The following is a 15333-nucleotide window of genomic DNA, read 5'->3' on the forward strand; positions in this document are numbered from 1 at the left end:
ACTGCATGTAGGGGCTGAGAAAGAGGGGAGGCAGCAAACATAGCTCTGAGGTCTGAAGATAGGCTACGTGATTGGATAACAGTACTTTTTTTAGCTTTATATTTTAAAATGATTTTCGACTTACAGAAAGTTGTGAAGATACTACAGAGAATTCGCGTATACCCTTCACTCAACTTCCTCTAATGTTAACATCTTGCATAATCATGGTAAAATTATTAAAACTGAGAAATTAGCATTGGTGCTATGAACTAAACTATAGGCTTTATTCCAATTTCACCAGGTTTTCCAGAAATGTCCTTTTTCTGTTCCAGGATCCCACATTGCTTTTAGTTGTCGTGTCTTCTTGGTCTCCAATTCATGACAATTCCTCAGTCTTTTATTACCTTGACAATTTTAAAGAGGATTGGTCAGTTACTTTCTAGAATGTCCCTAATTTGGACCTATCTGATGTTTTTTCATGATTAGATTTGGGCAATTTCATGATTAGATTTGAGCAACTGGGCACAAATACCACAGAAGTGATGTTGTATCCTTCTTGGTGCATCGTATCAGAAGGTACGTGATGATATGATATGACTTATTACTGGTGATATTAACCTTGATCGGTCAGTTAAGGTGGTATCTGGCAGATCTCTCTGCTGTTAAGTTACTCTTTTCCCTTTGTAATTAACAATTATCTTGCTTGCAAAATGATAATACTAATTACTAATCATAGCATCTATCAGTGATTTTTGACTGCAACAGTTATTGCTGCAGTGTTTGTCTAATGGTGATTTTCTGTTTCTCTCATTCCTTCTACCTTTATCAGTTGGAATTCTGCTGTATGGAAGGGCTGTCTCTTCTCTCCTATCTTTTGAGGGCGCAGGTAGAGAGAGAAGAGGTTAGGGAAAGACAGTGACAAATTCAGATTTAGGCATGTTGGTCTGAGGTACCTGTGTGACATCCAGATGGAAATATCCAGAAAGCATTTGGCATCTGCATAGAAATAACAGTTGACGTTAAGATATTGGAGGCAAGTACTTTATTCTTTCCATTTTAGAAATGTGGAAACTGAGGTTCCGAGTGAAAACCTGAGGCATCGTGGGAAATAAAACGGGCAAGGCATCCAGGGGCCACATTGTTGAGGGCCTTGATTACCCTGCAAATGACCTTGGACTTTATAAAATGTCTCACCAATGCAAATTTAGGATTTGTAAGTAGGGAAAGATTGATAATCAGATCCTAGCTCTCAATCTCCTATAGCACTGTGTAACAACAGAGAGGCATTTAATATCCCAAGTAAATAAAATCTAAGCACCTGTGTTCTATAGGCTGTTGCAAAAAAAGGAGAAGTGTTGTCTGGAGTTATTGGAGAAGGCTTTGTGGAGGAAATGGAGCTTGCCACGGGCTTAGATAGAATTTGCGGTGAGAGGAGAAGAGAAAGGGCATCCTAGAAGGATGATGCTATCAATAGCTCATACTTATTTTATTCCTCACAGTGTGCGAGGCACTGAACCAAGCACTTCAAGCATTTCATCCTCACATCTACCCAATAAGATAGTACTATTGTAATCCCTGTCTATAGATGAGGAAACTGAGCCTAGATTGGTTAAGTATTCTTCTTGTAGGTAGCTGGAAAAGGGAAGTCAAATAATATATCAGAATCTTATTATGCAAGCGTGGAATTAGAACAAGTGAAGTTAGATGAATTGAAAGTTTCATATGAGCTGTTGCTGATGTAGCTCACAGTAGGAATGGATTTTCTATTAAGATCAGAATAATTATAGCTACTATGTATTGAGTGTTAGCTATGTGCTAGGCATTGTGCCAAGCGCTTTGCTTGCTTTATCTCATTTGATCCTCTTCAAAACCTTGTGAATTACATAGGTACTATTTTTATCCCTATTTTAGAGATGAAAATGCCTTCAATCTCTTGCTCAAGGTCACAGTGCTGGTGAGTGGCAGGACCGGCATGTGGACCCAAGTCTGTCTTGACTCTAAAGCCCACACTCTTAACCACTTAGTGATGCTTCCATCCTCTTAATAGGGATCAGTTTGCTAATGGGACAAGAAAACTTGATTTTTATGAGCTAAGGTTTTCTGGCTCCTAGGTAGTGCTTGGGTGTGGATTCTGCCAAATATGCCTTTGTGACGCTCTTTGTTCTATACCTCAATGGTTGACCAAACCCATGGTTTTTTTAGGTATAATTCAAGCACGTTGAAATCTGGTCTTTCAAGTCTGGGAACAGTTTGGCTTTAGGATGACCTTACAACTTTATTAATGTGTTATATGTTGATTTTAAAGCCTAACTCTTAGTAGGTACTCTTATTTCCATTTTGCCTCAATTCTTGAGGGAAGGCTCTTTGTAAACTCCTTATACTGACAAACTGTTGTAATTTCTCAGAAAGAGGCAAACAGAAGGAATTAATGGGAGGATAGAGGATGGCCATTAAACTGAAGGGTTCCTGGAGAAAATGATGCTTTGTTTTGTATTTGAAAGGTAAATAAGAATTAGCCAGAAGAGGAAAGGTGAGAAGACCATTCTGGAAGAGTGAATAGGATTAGCAATGATACAATTTCTAGATAGTGGAGATTTAAATTTTTAAAAATAAAATTATGAAAATATTAGGAAAACAATAGATGACTCTTTTGTAAAAGACTTTCAAAGCATGACATCAGAGACAGAAGCCATAAAGGAAATGACAAGTACGTCTGATTACGTAAAGATAAAAAAAAAGCTTCTGTACATCAAAAACTACCATAGGCAGAGCTACAACAATGACAACCTGGGAAAAACATTTGCAATGAATGTCAAATAGTCAGTATTAAATGTTGTTAAAACATAAATAGCTCTTACAACTCAATAAGAAAAAGAACATACCAGTGGAAAAATAGGCAAAGGCCACAGATGGTCACATCCCAAAAGAAGAAATATAGCCAAAAAACATGTTAGAAAATAGTTCAGCATCTTTGGTCATCGGAGACAAGCAAGTTAAAGCAATAAGTTGTGCTATTTGTGTTGTAGGGGAGGAAAAATAATTTCCCTCTACCCTTCTAGGTTCTTTGCTGAGACAAAAGAAAATTAAAAGATTAACAGGAGAAAAACAGAAGTTTGATAACATGTATACCTCCTATATACACGGGAAATACCCAGGAAAACTGAGTAACTCCCCAAAATGGCCCAAGTCACCACCTTAAATATCATCTCCAGCCAAAGACAAAAGAAGATGTAGGGGGCAATGATGGGAGGTTTCCAGGAAAAGCACAGTAAACAAGGGTATGGTGGTTATGCAGAAGATCTAAGTCCATGCCTTCTCCAATGATAAGAGTTTCTAGAGATTGAGTCATCCTCCTCTTCCTGGTGCAGGCAGAGAGGGGGACACCCTTACAAACGGAAATTTCCCTTATAAATGTCAATATCTTTTACAAAAGGATAACTTCTACTCAGTTTTCAGAGCTTCTCCTGTGTCTGCTAGTTTTTAAAACATAACCAGCTCAAAATAATTCCTATGCCAAAGAGACATTTTTAGGGGGGAGCAAAGTCTGCTTTCCTGCAGTGTTTTGTCTTTTGAAAAATGATAATGACCTGTTGGCTAGGTTGTAGCAGACCATATGTAACATTCTCATTTGTTGTTGGCAGGAGAATAAATTCAAAGAAATTTCCTGGAAGGCAATTTAGAATGATAGATTAAAAGCCTTAAAATGTTTATTCCTTTTAAAGACCTAGAAATTCTCCTTCTACAAACATAGACTGAGGAAATAGCAAAGGATCTGAAAACTTAGATATAACTTACATGGGCAACAGGAGGAGATGGGTTGAGTAAATTGTTGCACATCCGTATAATTGAATAAAATGAAGCTATTAGAAAATGAGGGTGTGGAAGCATGTTTATGACATGGAGTTTGTTGGGGATATAGTTTGCATTAATGCATGAGGCCACTATGCTGGAGAGAGATGGGGTCTGGAGTAGAGAAAGCCTTGCCTGCCATGCTAAGGAGTTTGAGTTTTTTCTGTAGTTACTGACGAGCCATTGAAGGATTTTAAATGGCCGATCAGAGCTGCATTTTTTCCCTCTTGTATCAGTGTGCTTGGAGGCCTGAGACCAGTAAAGAGATTATTGCAGTGGTCCAGGGAGAGACGATGAGTGCCCCAAAGTGTGGACAGTAGTGAATAGAGCCCCGGCTAGACTTTGGGCAGCCCAAAGAATGGATTTTTCCTGTGGTGGGTAATGGTTATAAGTACTTGTCCATAGGAATCCCCAAATAGCTGTGTGCTGTCATAGGAGGGGAAGCCAGGAGAACTGGAGCAAGAGGGCTGGGCCTGGGAAGATCTTGTGTCAGGCCAAACACCTCTCTCCTGTCCTTCTCGCACTCTTGTTTCCCTTTCATTTAGTTTTCCCATCCCCCTTCACTGCTTAATGTGGCTAGCCCTTCATTTAGGGTGGTCTGTTGTGACTGGCCCTCCTTCCCAATTACATTTCCCATAATACTAGCACTTCTTCCTGTGAACAAAAATTAAATTCTTTAGGCATTATGAAAATGGGAGTTTATTGACTTGAATGTTGAGGCGGAGCAGAAGTTGATGGGAGGCTGGACAATGATGCCAGTGAACTTGGGGCTGATATGACTGTGGAAAAGGAAAAGGAAGTGGGACAAGTGTGGCTGAGCTGTTGAGTAGGGAAGTTGGGAGCCTGGAATCAGAGCGGTTCAGCAGTAGAGGATGAACCGGTACAGCTGCTGGTGCCTAGACTAGGTGCTTAGCAAAGAGCTGAATTTACAAGTTTCTGGACAGGAGAACCTTTGAGTAGTACAGTGAACTTTTCTGAGGAAGCTGAGAGAGTGTGGTTTAGAATGGAACCTGTGGGTTTTTCCGAGAAAAAAACAGCCAAAAAAAGACCTCAGTTTTGTAAGGGTTCATGAATTGCAAGCACCCAGCTGACCTGGGAATGAGGCAGTTGGAGCTAAGACAAGCCTGTCTTTAGGGAATGCTGGACTCTGAAACCCATCTGTGTAAATATAATTTGCTGCCCAACTGTTACCGAATCAGGTTCATTTTGCCTGTATGAAGAGCCAATCACCAAGACTACAAGTTTGCAGCAGAGAAATGGTTTATTTACAAGGCAACCAATCAAGGAGATGGGAGAACAAATCTCAAATCCGCCTCCCCCACAAATGGAATTAGAGACGTTTATAGGATAAAGGGGCGGGGTGATCTGAAGTGTAGGAATAGATGATGGGAGATAAGGAGGAGTGAGGTAATTGATGACCTGCACAAGTGTAGTCAAGCTTCATGGCTCCTCATAGGACACATGTTCACAAAATGGTGGCATTACCATGATCTGAGGGTGGAGTTTTCAGCTCCTTGACATCAAAGGGTCACCTATCAGTCATCCCTGCAGGCCCAGTTGATGAGTTGGTGGTGTCAACTGGCCTGAAGTCCATTCTCAGTTCCTGAAAAACTTAAGCACCCCACCGGTTACCATGGTGACCCAAGCATCAGAGATGTTATCTATAGGGTGGGCCTTAATAATGCATTATCTAACTACCTTTTCAAACAGCCAACTAACTGTGGATAGGTAAAGCAAGTTGGCCCCCTGTTGGTTTCACAGTTAGGTTTGTGTTTTGAGATGTCTCACCTCGTAGAGAGTAGATCTTGTGAGCTGTGAGGTGGCACAGGTGTGGAGCCATTGGGCTGACTGCCTGTGTGCCATGGGGTCAAGGGGCAGGGCTAGAGTCTAAAGAAGAGAAACACTCGTGAGGCCTGGACTATGTCAGGTGTGAGATGGAAAGTGTTCTGATCTGGAAGTTAGGGGACCTGGGTTTTTGTTAGAAAGCTTGTCAGAGCCTTTTCCCTGGGTGTCTTCCTCTGTAAAATGGGATTTAATAACAAAGCCCTGCTTACCTCCCAGGTGATGGAAAAATGGAAGTGCTTTGTGGCATTTCTCTGTATGCTCCCTGCCCATGCCCTTTTCTTCAGGTGCTGAGCTGGGCAGATTTCAGCATGAATACAAAGTGCCAGGTTGGTGCCGAGATATGCTCAGATGCATTCTCATCTTCCTACCGTCCTTGTTTGCACTTGCAAGAGTCCTCTCTTCCCACTCTATTTGCAGCTAAAGGGATGGTTTAGCTTTCTGTCTGCTAGTCCAAAACACATGCTACCAAAATTTGGAGGCGATTGGCAGCTAACCAAGGGAGAAGAGCAGAGATATTCAGGCCAGGGCTGGGGGCCTTCGGACCTCTGAATTAAAATGCCATTTTCACGTGGCTTCTTTGGTTAATGCTGATTATGGATGTGGCTCCAGCATGGCAGAGCAGGGAGGTTCAACGTAATATCTTTGAAGTTGCTAAAGGAGGCCATGAGTTTACTGGAAATGGAATATGATGAATTTGGGGTCCTTTTTCAAATCTGCTGATTTGATATGTCTACATGTATCTGATTCAAAGATTGCTTGAAAAAGATACTTTTTATCCTGGTGATGGAAATAGACAGGCAATCAGATGAGAAAGGTCAAAGCGCTAGTTGGAATGACGTGGCCACATGAAAGTAACTGTTGGAAAACTTATTTACAATCAAGTCTAAATTAGCTGCCTCAAAAGGAGTTAGATCTATAATTGAATGGAGGATAATCCGAGAACTTACTGGGTTGGAACTGGAGACTTGCTTCCTTTAGGAGGTTTCTGGGCTTCTGGCATAGAGCTGTCATGGATCAGAACCAGTCAAATGGAGCTTTTATAAGGAAATCTGCCCTCAAGAATCTGCTCATCTCCTCTTGTCTGTGCGTCTAGAAAAGCACGAGTTAACTATGGGGCCCAGTGGCGCATTTTTACCTCTCTGTTTAGCATGTTGGAAGTATCTTGGGTATTCCAGAAGGTCAGGAAGGCTGCTGGCATGGCTCTGCGGGGACCCTAGAAGTATTGAGGACCTCCCCAAAGTGGTTGGGAGCCCCTGCCCACTCTGTGTACTGTAGCTTCTGAGGGTAGCCTTTGATGGGACTGATGCTGGGTAACTATGCACAGCCTCCAACTTGATCTCTTGCCTAAGGTGAGTAACTTCACTGCTGGGTCGGGGTAAAGAATACCAGCTTTGTTTCTTTCTTTCTTGGACTGCTCCTGAGGGCTGGGATGGGGAATTGGAGATAGGTCAATGAATGTTTAGATGATTGAAATTCCAAGTCACCAATCTTTATCCTAAGCCATTAAGGTCAGATGTATTTCAGAAGTCAGAATATTTTTATTTTAGAAATGCAATACGGTGCGTGTAGAGTATTTAACATATATCCCCAGTGGGATCTGGGACAGCACCCCATAATCAATACACTATTTTTATGGAAAATGTATGAATATTCACCATAAGTGGAATAAATAAAGTCTGTAAATAGCCACAGCTCAGTTCAAATCATGTTTTGCTACCAAATTAGCTTTGAAAAAAGCAGACTTTCAGTTTTTAGAGCTTTTTGAATTTGGTGATTGCTGATAAAGGGTTGTAGACCTGTAATTGTCATTGGATTTTCACTTTTAATCAAATTGGTCCACAGAGGGTAAAGGCACAACCTCAGAGGGGTTCTCTGATGAGGTATTGTGCAGGGGATGGACTCTTGGCTGTATTCCTTTCAAGACCCTTTCTCTTTTTCATTCTTCCTTCGCTTCATCTTGGCAGGGATTCAAGCAGGTTCAAGATATGTCTTTCCTTATAGAAGTTTTTCTTATAGTACCCTTTCCTTCTAAATGTAGACTCTGATGGAACTGAAGAAACAAATGCTTAAGAATGTACACATAGAGAAGCCAAACAAGTCCATAATGCTGATAATCTATATTAATAAGTGCCTATAACAAGATAGGGACACATATCAATGATTTTGTAAATCGTACCATTAAATCACTGTAGGTGAAGGAACTTCACAAACACGACTTTCATTCCTTTGTCAATCCTCAGTCCTGCTGAGTGTTTTTGATCCTGTAGTAGTTCAGGCCAAGGTCAAACATTTAGCATGTCTGGCTGCCAAGAGTGGTTGAATCTCCTGGGGTGTTAGTTAAGCATGCAGATTCCTGGAGTCCCAGACTTCTGGAATCATCATTCCTAATGGAGGAACCCAGGAATTTGCATATTTAACAAGCGCTCTTCAGGGGTTTCTTTGTTCCTCTTGAGAACCAGTGCTTTGAAGGTCAAACTGCCACAGTGGAGGTTTTAGAAGGCTCTAACCCAGGCCTAGGTAAAACCAAGTAGGATGGAACTGATTTGTCTCTTAGAAGGACAAGGTTCTCTTCATTTGCTTTGACCTGGGAGGAAAATAGAAGAGTAAAACCACATAGTCGTGCTTAGAAACAAACCAATCAAATGTGGAGGGGGGCGGAGAATTTTCCCTCTACCCTTCTATGTCCTTGACTGAGACTGCCCTGCAACAAAAGACAGATTAACAGGAGAAAAACAAACAGAAGTTTAATAACATGTATACCTCCTGTATACACAGGGGAGACCCAGGAAAACTGAGTAGCTCCCCCAGTTGGCCCAAGCCACTACCTTAAATACCATCTCCAGTTAAAGACAAAAGATGACGTGGGAGGGTGCAGTTATGGGAGGCTATCAGGAAAAGCACAGTAACCGAGGGTATGATTGTTATGCAGATGTAGGTCGTTGCCTTCTCCATTGATAAGAGTTTCTAGAGATTCAGTCACCCTTCTCTTGCTGGTACAGTACAGAGAGGGAGATACCCGTACAAATAGAGATTTTCCCTTATAAGTGTAAATGTCTCCTGCAAAAGGGTAACTTATACTCAGTTTTTACATCTTTTCCTGTGTCTGCTGATTCTTAAAAATAATCCTTATACCAAGCCAGCCCTGATGGCCTAGTGGTTAAAGTTTGACCTTCTCACCACTTCGGTGGCCTGGATCTGGTTCCCAGTTGCAGAACCACACCACCCGTACCCTTCTGTCAGTAGCCATGCTGTGGTGGCGGCTCACGTAGAACTAGAAGGACCTACAACTAGAATATATAACTATGCACTTGGGTTTTGGGGAGGAAAAAAACAAAAAGGAAGATTGGCAATAGGTGTTATCTCAGGGCTAATCTTTCCCAGAAAAAAAAAAAGAAAACACAACCCTAAAGTTGTTCTAGGAACACTCAGTGGAGATGTGTTATATTTAAAAAAGAAAATAATCCTTATGCCAAAGAGACATATCTTGGCATGGCAAATTCTGCTCCCCTTCAAAATCGAAGAGAAGTTTGGAGCCTGGGTTGGCAATATTGGTAGGGTTGCCAGATAAAATATAAGATGCCCAGTTAAATTTAAATTTCAAGTAAACGATGAATAATGTTTCAGTGTAAGTATGTTTCATGCAATATTTAGGATATACTTATACTAAAACATTATTCATTGTTTATCTGAAATTCAAATTTAATTGGGCATTTGTATTTTTATTTACTAAATCTGGCAGTGCTTGGATATTGATTAATCCCCCTTCCCCCATGGGAAGCACATCAGATGGTATTGTGTACTTGTCCTATGCTCAGAATCTATTTCTATTTGTCCTGGGTTAAAAGCTTCTGAGACTGGCTACCTGTGTCATATTGAACTTGAAGAGCTGAAAAATTGAGTCTTGTTCTAGAGGTTTAGAGGAAGTGTTCTAGAGGCCAAAAGGGCCTAAGAAAAGCTCTCCCCTTCTCCTACCCTCAAACACTCCCTCACTCTCCATCTCTCTTCCTCTCCCCCCTTACTATGACACGCACACACACAAACACGTAGATGCATGTGCAAACACAAACATGTTTAGAAAACCACCTGCTTGCCTTTTAAATTTTTATATTACATTTTTTGTGTGAGTTTGGTTATTAATTATTATTATGATTATTATGAAAGTAACATTGTCTCACTGCATCCAGCATTTCTCTTCATAACCAGACTTAATTCTTTTTCAATTGCAGATCTTTCTCCTGGCCTGCCCTCCATGTCCGGGAGCCATCGTCGTCTTCAAGTAAGGGAAAATTGTTTTTTGCTCTGTTGCCATTGCTATTCAGACTGTTTTGTCTGTTTGATAACAAAGGATGATGAGCACATTGTTGTGAGTGCCTTGGACCTGCACCACTTTGTCTCTGGGCTTCCTGAGGGACAAAAGTCTATGAGGGCACAGGGAAACATGGAAGTGTTATATGTGGAGTAATTTTTGTCAAGCCCTGACAATCCTTTTTAGCGATTCCTTGTGGTGGTGGGTTATGCATGAGGCATGCTCCCTTAGAAGGTTGCTGCCCTCCTAACGTTTCTCTTGAGAGCAACCTGGGGTCAGACAGCTTCCCTCCTTGCCAAAATCTCTGCATTGTGGTCCTGCTGCTCTTCCCTTGGAAGGGCTTTATTCTTGTGTTTTGATTTTGTTTTTCTTTTTCTGAAAGCGCAAATTAAAGTGAGGAGAAAAACATATCACCTTGTTACAAGTCCTGACTTTCTTAAAAATAACAAGCATCAAATCCATTAAAGTGTATTACAGGCAAATCATGTTTATCTGAAGGCAAGTTTGCTTGAATGAAATTCTCAAGAGTCCCAGAACCCTCATTTTAACCGTGAGTTGTGACCATCTCACTTATGAAGCCTTTTATTAGAGTTGCCCATGAGAAGCTAAATCGACCAAATTAATTTCATCTCTTTTCCCCTTCCCTGACCTCCATTTTGGAGCTGTTCCTGAGCAGTCAAATGGCTGCAAGCCAGAGGGAGGGGACAGGAAGTAAAGAGCCCAGCAGATCCTTGGATAATTGAGAGTGGTTTAAATGGCTTTCTGATTTACTTAAGTCATTAAAGTGTTAGGTAGGGGGAAAATATACCCCATTTGCTGCTTCAAATAGCTCCTTAGAATAGCCACTTAGTGTCTTGCCTTAGGTGAGTAGCTTTCTGCTAGCTGAGGGGGAATGGATCTTGATTTTGTACATCTGATACTTGCACAGCCCCTAAGCAGAAGGGGCATTTAACCCTGTTTCCCTCCTTTGGTTTCCCAAAATGAGCTCAATTTTTCAGTGTAATGTTTTTAAAATAACATTTATTGGTTTTATTTTATTATTATAAAAGGAACAATTCTCATTATGGAAAATGCAGAGACACATAAAGGAGAAAACAAACATCACTCCGAATCCTACCACCAAGAGATAATTTTGGTTATTGCCTTTCTTTTTGTAGTAAGCAGACATCGTAAGATAAGTTTTTTTACTGTATCTTTTCTAAATTTAATTTAATTTGTATATACATTTATACACATAAAATACATGAATATGATTGCTGGATTTATGTTTTTATTATAGTGGACCGTTTTTTTCCCTTTGTTTTGTTTGACCCCTACCCCTACCTTTCTCACCATCCCTGTATATCACCAAACCGGTATGAACCCTTCCATATTTTTCTCCATACTCATAGGGACACACCTACACAAATGGGTTTTGGAATATTTGGGTGTTTTTATTCACTGTTTGTTTTACAAAAATAGAATCCTGTATATGTTTTAATACATCGTGCTTTTTTCACTCAATATCTCATGGGAATCTATCAAAGTCTGTTAGTATAGCTCTTATTCTTTTACCAGGCTGCAAAATATTTCATAGATTCATAATAGTTTATTTAGCTATTCCCCTATTACGAACAATTACATGTATTCTTTCCAGATTTCTGCCACTATAATCAATCCTGAAATAAACATCATTGTGCGTATGCCCTTATTTAATAATATTTTATATATATATGCACATACAACTGTTTATATATAAATATATATATTTATGTTAAATACTTCCATATTGATTTACAAAAACAGGCAGTTATAATTCACTTTGCCCTTTTTTATGTAACATGTGAGATTACTCTTTTCTTCATATCCCTGCTGGCATAAGGCGTTATGGTTCTTTCATAATTTTGACAACTTAATGGATGTATCTCCTTGGCTAGTAATGAATTTCTGTATTATCTCGTATTTTTCTTTTCCAATTAAATTTGCTCGTTGAATTGTCTGTTCATATTATCTACCCATTTCCTGTGAATTTTTTATATTTTTCTTAATTTTTAAGACCTCTTTGTTTATTTCGGGTATTGGCTTTCTATCATCATTATAAATATCTTTTCCCAAGTCTGTATGTATTGACTTTGCTGCTGGTATATTTTTCCACGTAATTTTCAAAATTTTTTCATAATGTTTTGTTATATAGCTTCTAGATTCTCAGTCTTGGTTAAGACTATTTTCTTAAAGATGGATAATTAGTTGTACTGGTATAATATATTTAATAATCTGTACTTTTCCCTGTGAACTGAACTACCATCTTTGTCACCTATTAAAATTTTTATATATTAGGATCCATTTATGGATTCTCTTTTCTGCTTCTTCTATTTGTCTGTGCACCCAAATTGTGTTGATTTGATTGCGTTAGCTTAAAAATACATATTGTTTTGGTTATTCTTTGGCATTTTTTCTTATGTACAAATTTTAAGATCACTTTCATTCAATTTTCCCCACCAACCCTATTGGGATTCTAATTAAAATTGCATTAAGTTTCTATTTCAATCTTGTGAGAATTGATTTTTAAAATATTATGTAGCTTTTTTTAATCTAAGAAATGATATTTCTTTCCATCTGTTCAGATCTTGTTTTACACCTTTCTTGATACATTTGTTCCTAAAGAATTAATAGCTTTTTTGTCCATTATGAGTGGAATATTGTCCTCTTTTCTATTCCTAAATACTTATTGCTAGAAAAGGAAAATGTTATTGATTTTAAAAATATTTCTTATATCTAGCTATCCTGCCAAACTCTCTTGTTAGTTCTGGTAAATTTTGTTTTAATTTTACCCCTTTTTTGAATGGTTATACCAGTTATTTCATTTTCTTCTATTTTTACTTTTGCTAGAAACTCAAAGACAGAGTTCCATAAAAATGGTGCTGGTGGGCCACTCTGTCTAAAACCAGTTTTAAATAGAAATGTTTTTTGTGTCTCTCCATATTTGCTGTTGCTGTTTGTTAAATAGTCTATTATATTTAAATAGTTTCTGCATTTACTTAGAGAAATTTTAAAAGGGAATGGTTGCTGTATTTTATCACATGCTTTATCAGTGTCTGTTGATCATGTATTTTTTTCCATTTAATTTTTTATATAGTGAATTATGTCAATAGATTTTCTAATTTTGAACCACTCTTAAGTTACTGAAATAAGCCCTGCTGATCATAGTGTATTATTATTTTATTACATTGCTGGATTCTATTTGTCAATCTTTTATTTAGAATCTTGCCTCAGTATTCATGAGTGAGATTGGAGCCGTTCTTTTGGATTTTTTTGGTCAGGTTTAAGGGTTGAAATTATGGTGGCTATGTAAAATGAGCTCTAGAAGTTTCCTTTTTTTCCTCTGGCCTGGAATACTCTAATTACCCTTAGAATTACCCTTAGAAATTAGATAAAGCTCAATTGTGAAGCTTGTCTGGTCTTGGTGCCTTTTTCAGTTGGTAGACCCTTAATCACCTTTCATAATTAATATGATAATTAATCTATTTGAATCTTTTTGAGTCAATTTTGGTCGTTTGTATTTTGCTGGGAAATTATCCATTTCTTCTAAGTTTTCGGATTTGTTGCCATGAATTTAGTTGAGCATGTAGTATCCTCTTATTTTATAATTTTAAAAACTGTCTTCTCGTCTGTAGGCATGTCTTCTTTCTTGAGCTCAATCTTGTCTGTTGTTGTGTTCTGCCCCATATTTTATATTTTGGTCAGGTTAGTAAGCATGTTACCTATTTTTGATTGCTTTATAGAACCTGGTTGTGCATATATTTATCCTTTTTTACATTATTATATATATATTATATATATGTTACTTAATTTTCAGCTTCTCTATTGATTTCCTCTTCTTGTTGTTTTTCTAATGTCTCAAGATGTGCATTTATTCTTTTACTTTTTCTCTTCTTTTTGTTTAAGATTTTTATCTTTTCCTTTTTCTCCCAAAGCCCTCCGGTATATAGTTGTGTGTATTTTCAGTTGTGGGTCTTTCTAGTTGTGGCATGTGGGATGCTGCCTCAGCATGGCTTGATGAGCGGTGCCATGTCCATGCCCAGGATCCGAATCAGCAAAACCCTGGGCTGCCGAAGCGGAGTGTGTGAACTTAACCACTCGGTCACGGGGCCAGCCCCAAACTTTTTGTCTTATTTAATCATAGTTTTCTATTCTGCTTTGTTCACTTAATGATATCATAAGTTTTTCTCCATTTAGTTATAAACTCATTGTCCACATCATTTTTAAATTAAACTTTATATTTTGAAATAATTATATAATATATAATATTTCATATCATATTGCATCATATCATAATATAGATGCAGTTGTAAGAAAAATATGGAGAGATCCTGTATACTCTTTACCTAGTTTCCTCCAGGGGTAACCTCTTGCAAAACTGTAGTGCAATATCACAATCAGGGTATTGACATTGATACAGTCAAGATACAAAATAGTTCCATTAGCACGAGGGTCCTGTTGCCCTTTTATAGCCATACCCACTACCCTCCCACTTGTACCTTATCGCTGACCCATGGCTACTAATCTGTAATCCATGTTTATAAGTTTGTCATTTCAAGAATGTTATATAAATGGAATCATACAGCAATCACCTTTGGGGTTGGCGTTTTTTTTTTTTACCTTAGCATAACTCCTTGGAGATTTATCCAAGTTTTTACCTTGCACATCATTTTTCATGGGTACGTATTATTCCACTGTGTGGAAATACCATGTACAATGTGATGTTAAAAATCACTATTTTAGAAAGTAGACATCTCTTAAAATAACAACTCCACATTGCATTAGTATAGCTCATTACTGTTTTCAAAGTATATTGTCTTAAATGATCTCGTTGAATCCTTCCAATAATGCTGTGAGATAGGAAATACATTATCCACACTACCAATAAAGCAGTTGGGGCCAAGGGATATTAAATAACTTGGCTAAGATTACATAGTGGCAGGGTCTGGATTCCCATTCTTCCTTTTCCTGCTCATGCTCATAAATCAGGTTTGCTATGTGCCTAGGCATGGTGGGAAACACTTAACATGGATTATCTCATTGAATGCTTCCAACAAGCCTATGTGGGAGGTACAACTAGTATCCCCAGTTAGGTCAAGAAAACAGAGGTTCAGAAAGGTTAAGTGACTTAAGTGGCCTGTAAGTGGTACAGGGGGGATTTGATCCACTATCTCTCTGACTCCAGAGCCAGTGCTCCTAATCACTACCTTATGTTGCTTAAGTGAATATTTTCTGCTATCCTATTGTTATTTAAGGGGTTAAAACCATGAAAGCATCCCATTTAAAATCCCATAAATCTGAGTGTAGACAGATGGTCACTATTGTGGTCTTTAAGC

At 38.6% G+C, this 15333-nt stretch overlaps 1 protein-coding gene across 5 annotated transcripts in view; it reads left to right on the forward strand.

Annotated features, from left to right (window-relative positions):
* TMEM164 (transmembrane protein 164) overlaps nt 1-15333 on the forward strand; it is a 256816-nt gene that overhangs the window by 58899 nt on the left and 182584 nt on the right. For all 5 annotated transcript variants that reach the window (XM_070603869.1, XM_070603867.1, XM_070603866.1 and 2 more), the window contains one exon: nt 9900-9949. Coding sequence is in view for 4 of the 5 variants with exons in the window: in XM_070603867.1 (XP_070459968.1) it covers nt 9900-9949 (50 nt within the window). In the remaining variant the exon portion in view is untranslated. The remainder of the gene's footprint in view (nt 1-9899; nt 9950-15333) is intronic.

This window comes from Equus przewalskii, chromosome X (genome assembly GCF_037783145.1).
Source record: "Equus przewalskii isolate Varuska chromosome X, EquPr2, whole genome shotgun sequence".
In the NCBI taxonomy this organism is placed as follows: domain Eukaryota; kingdom Metazoa; phylum Chordata; class Mammalia; order Perissodactyla; family Equidae; genus Equus; species Equus przewalskii.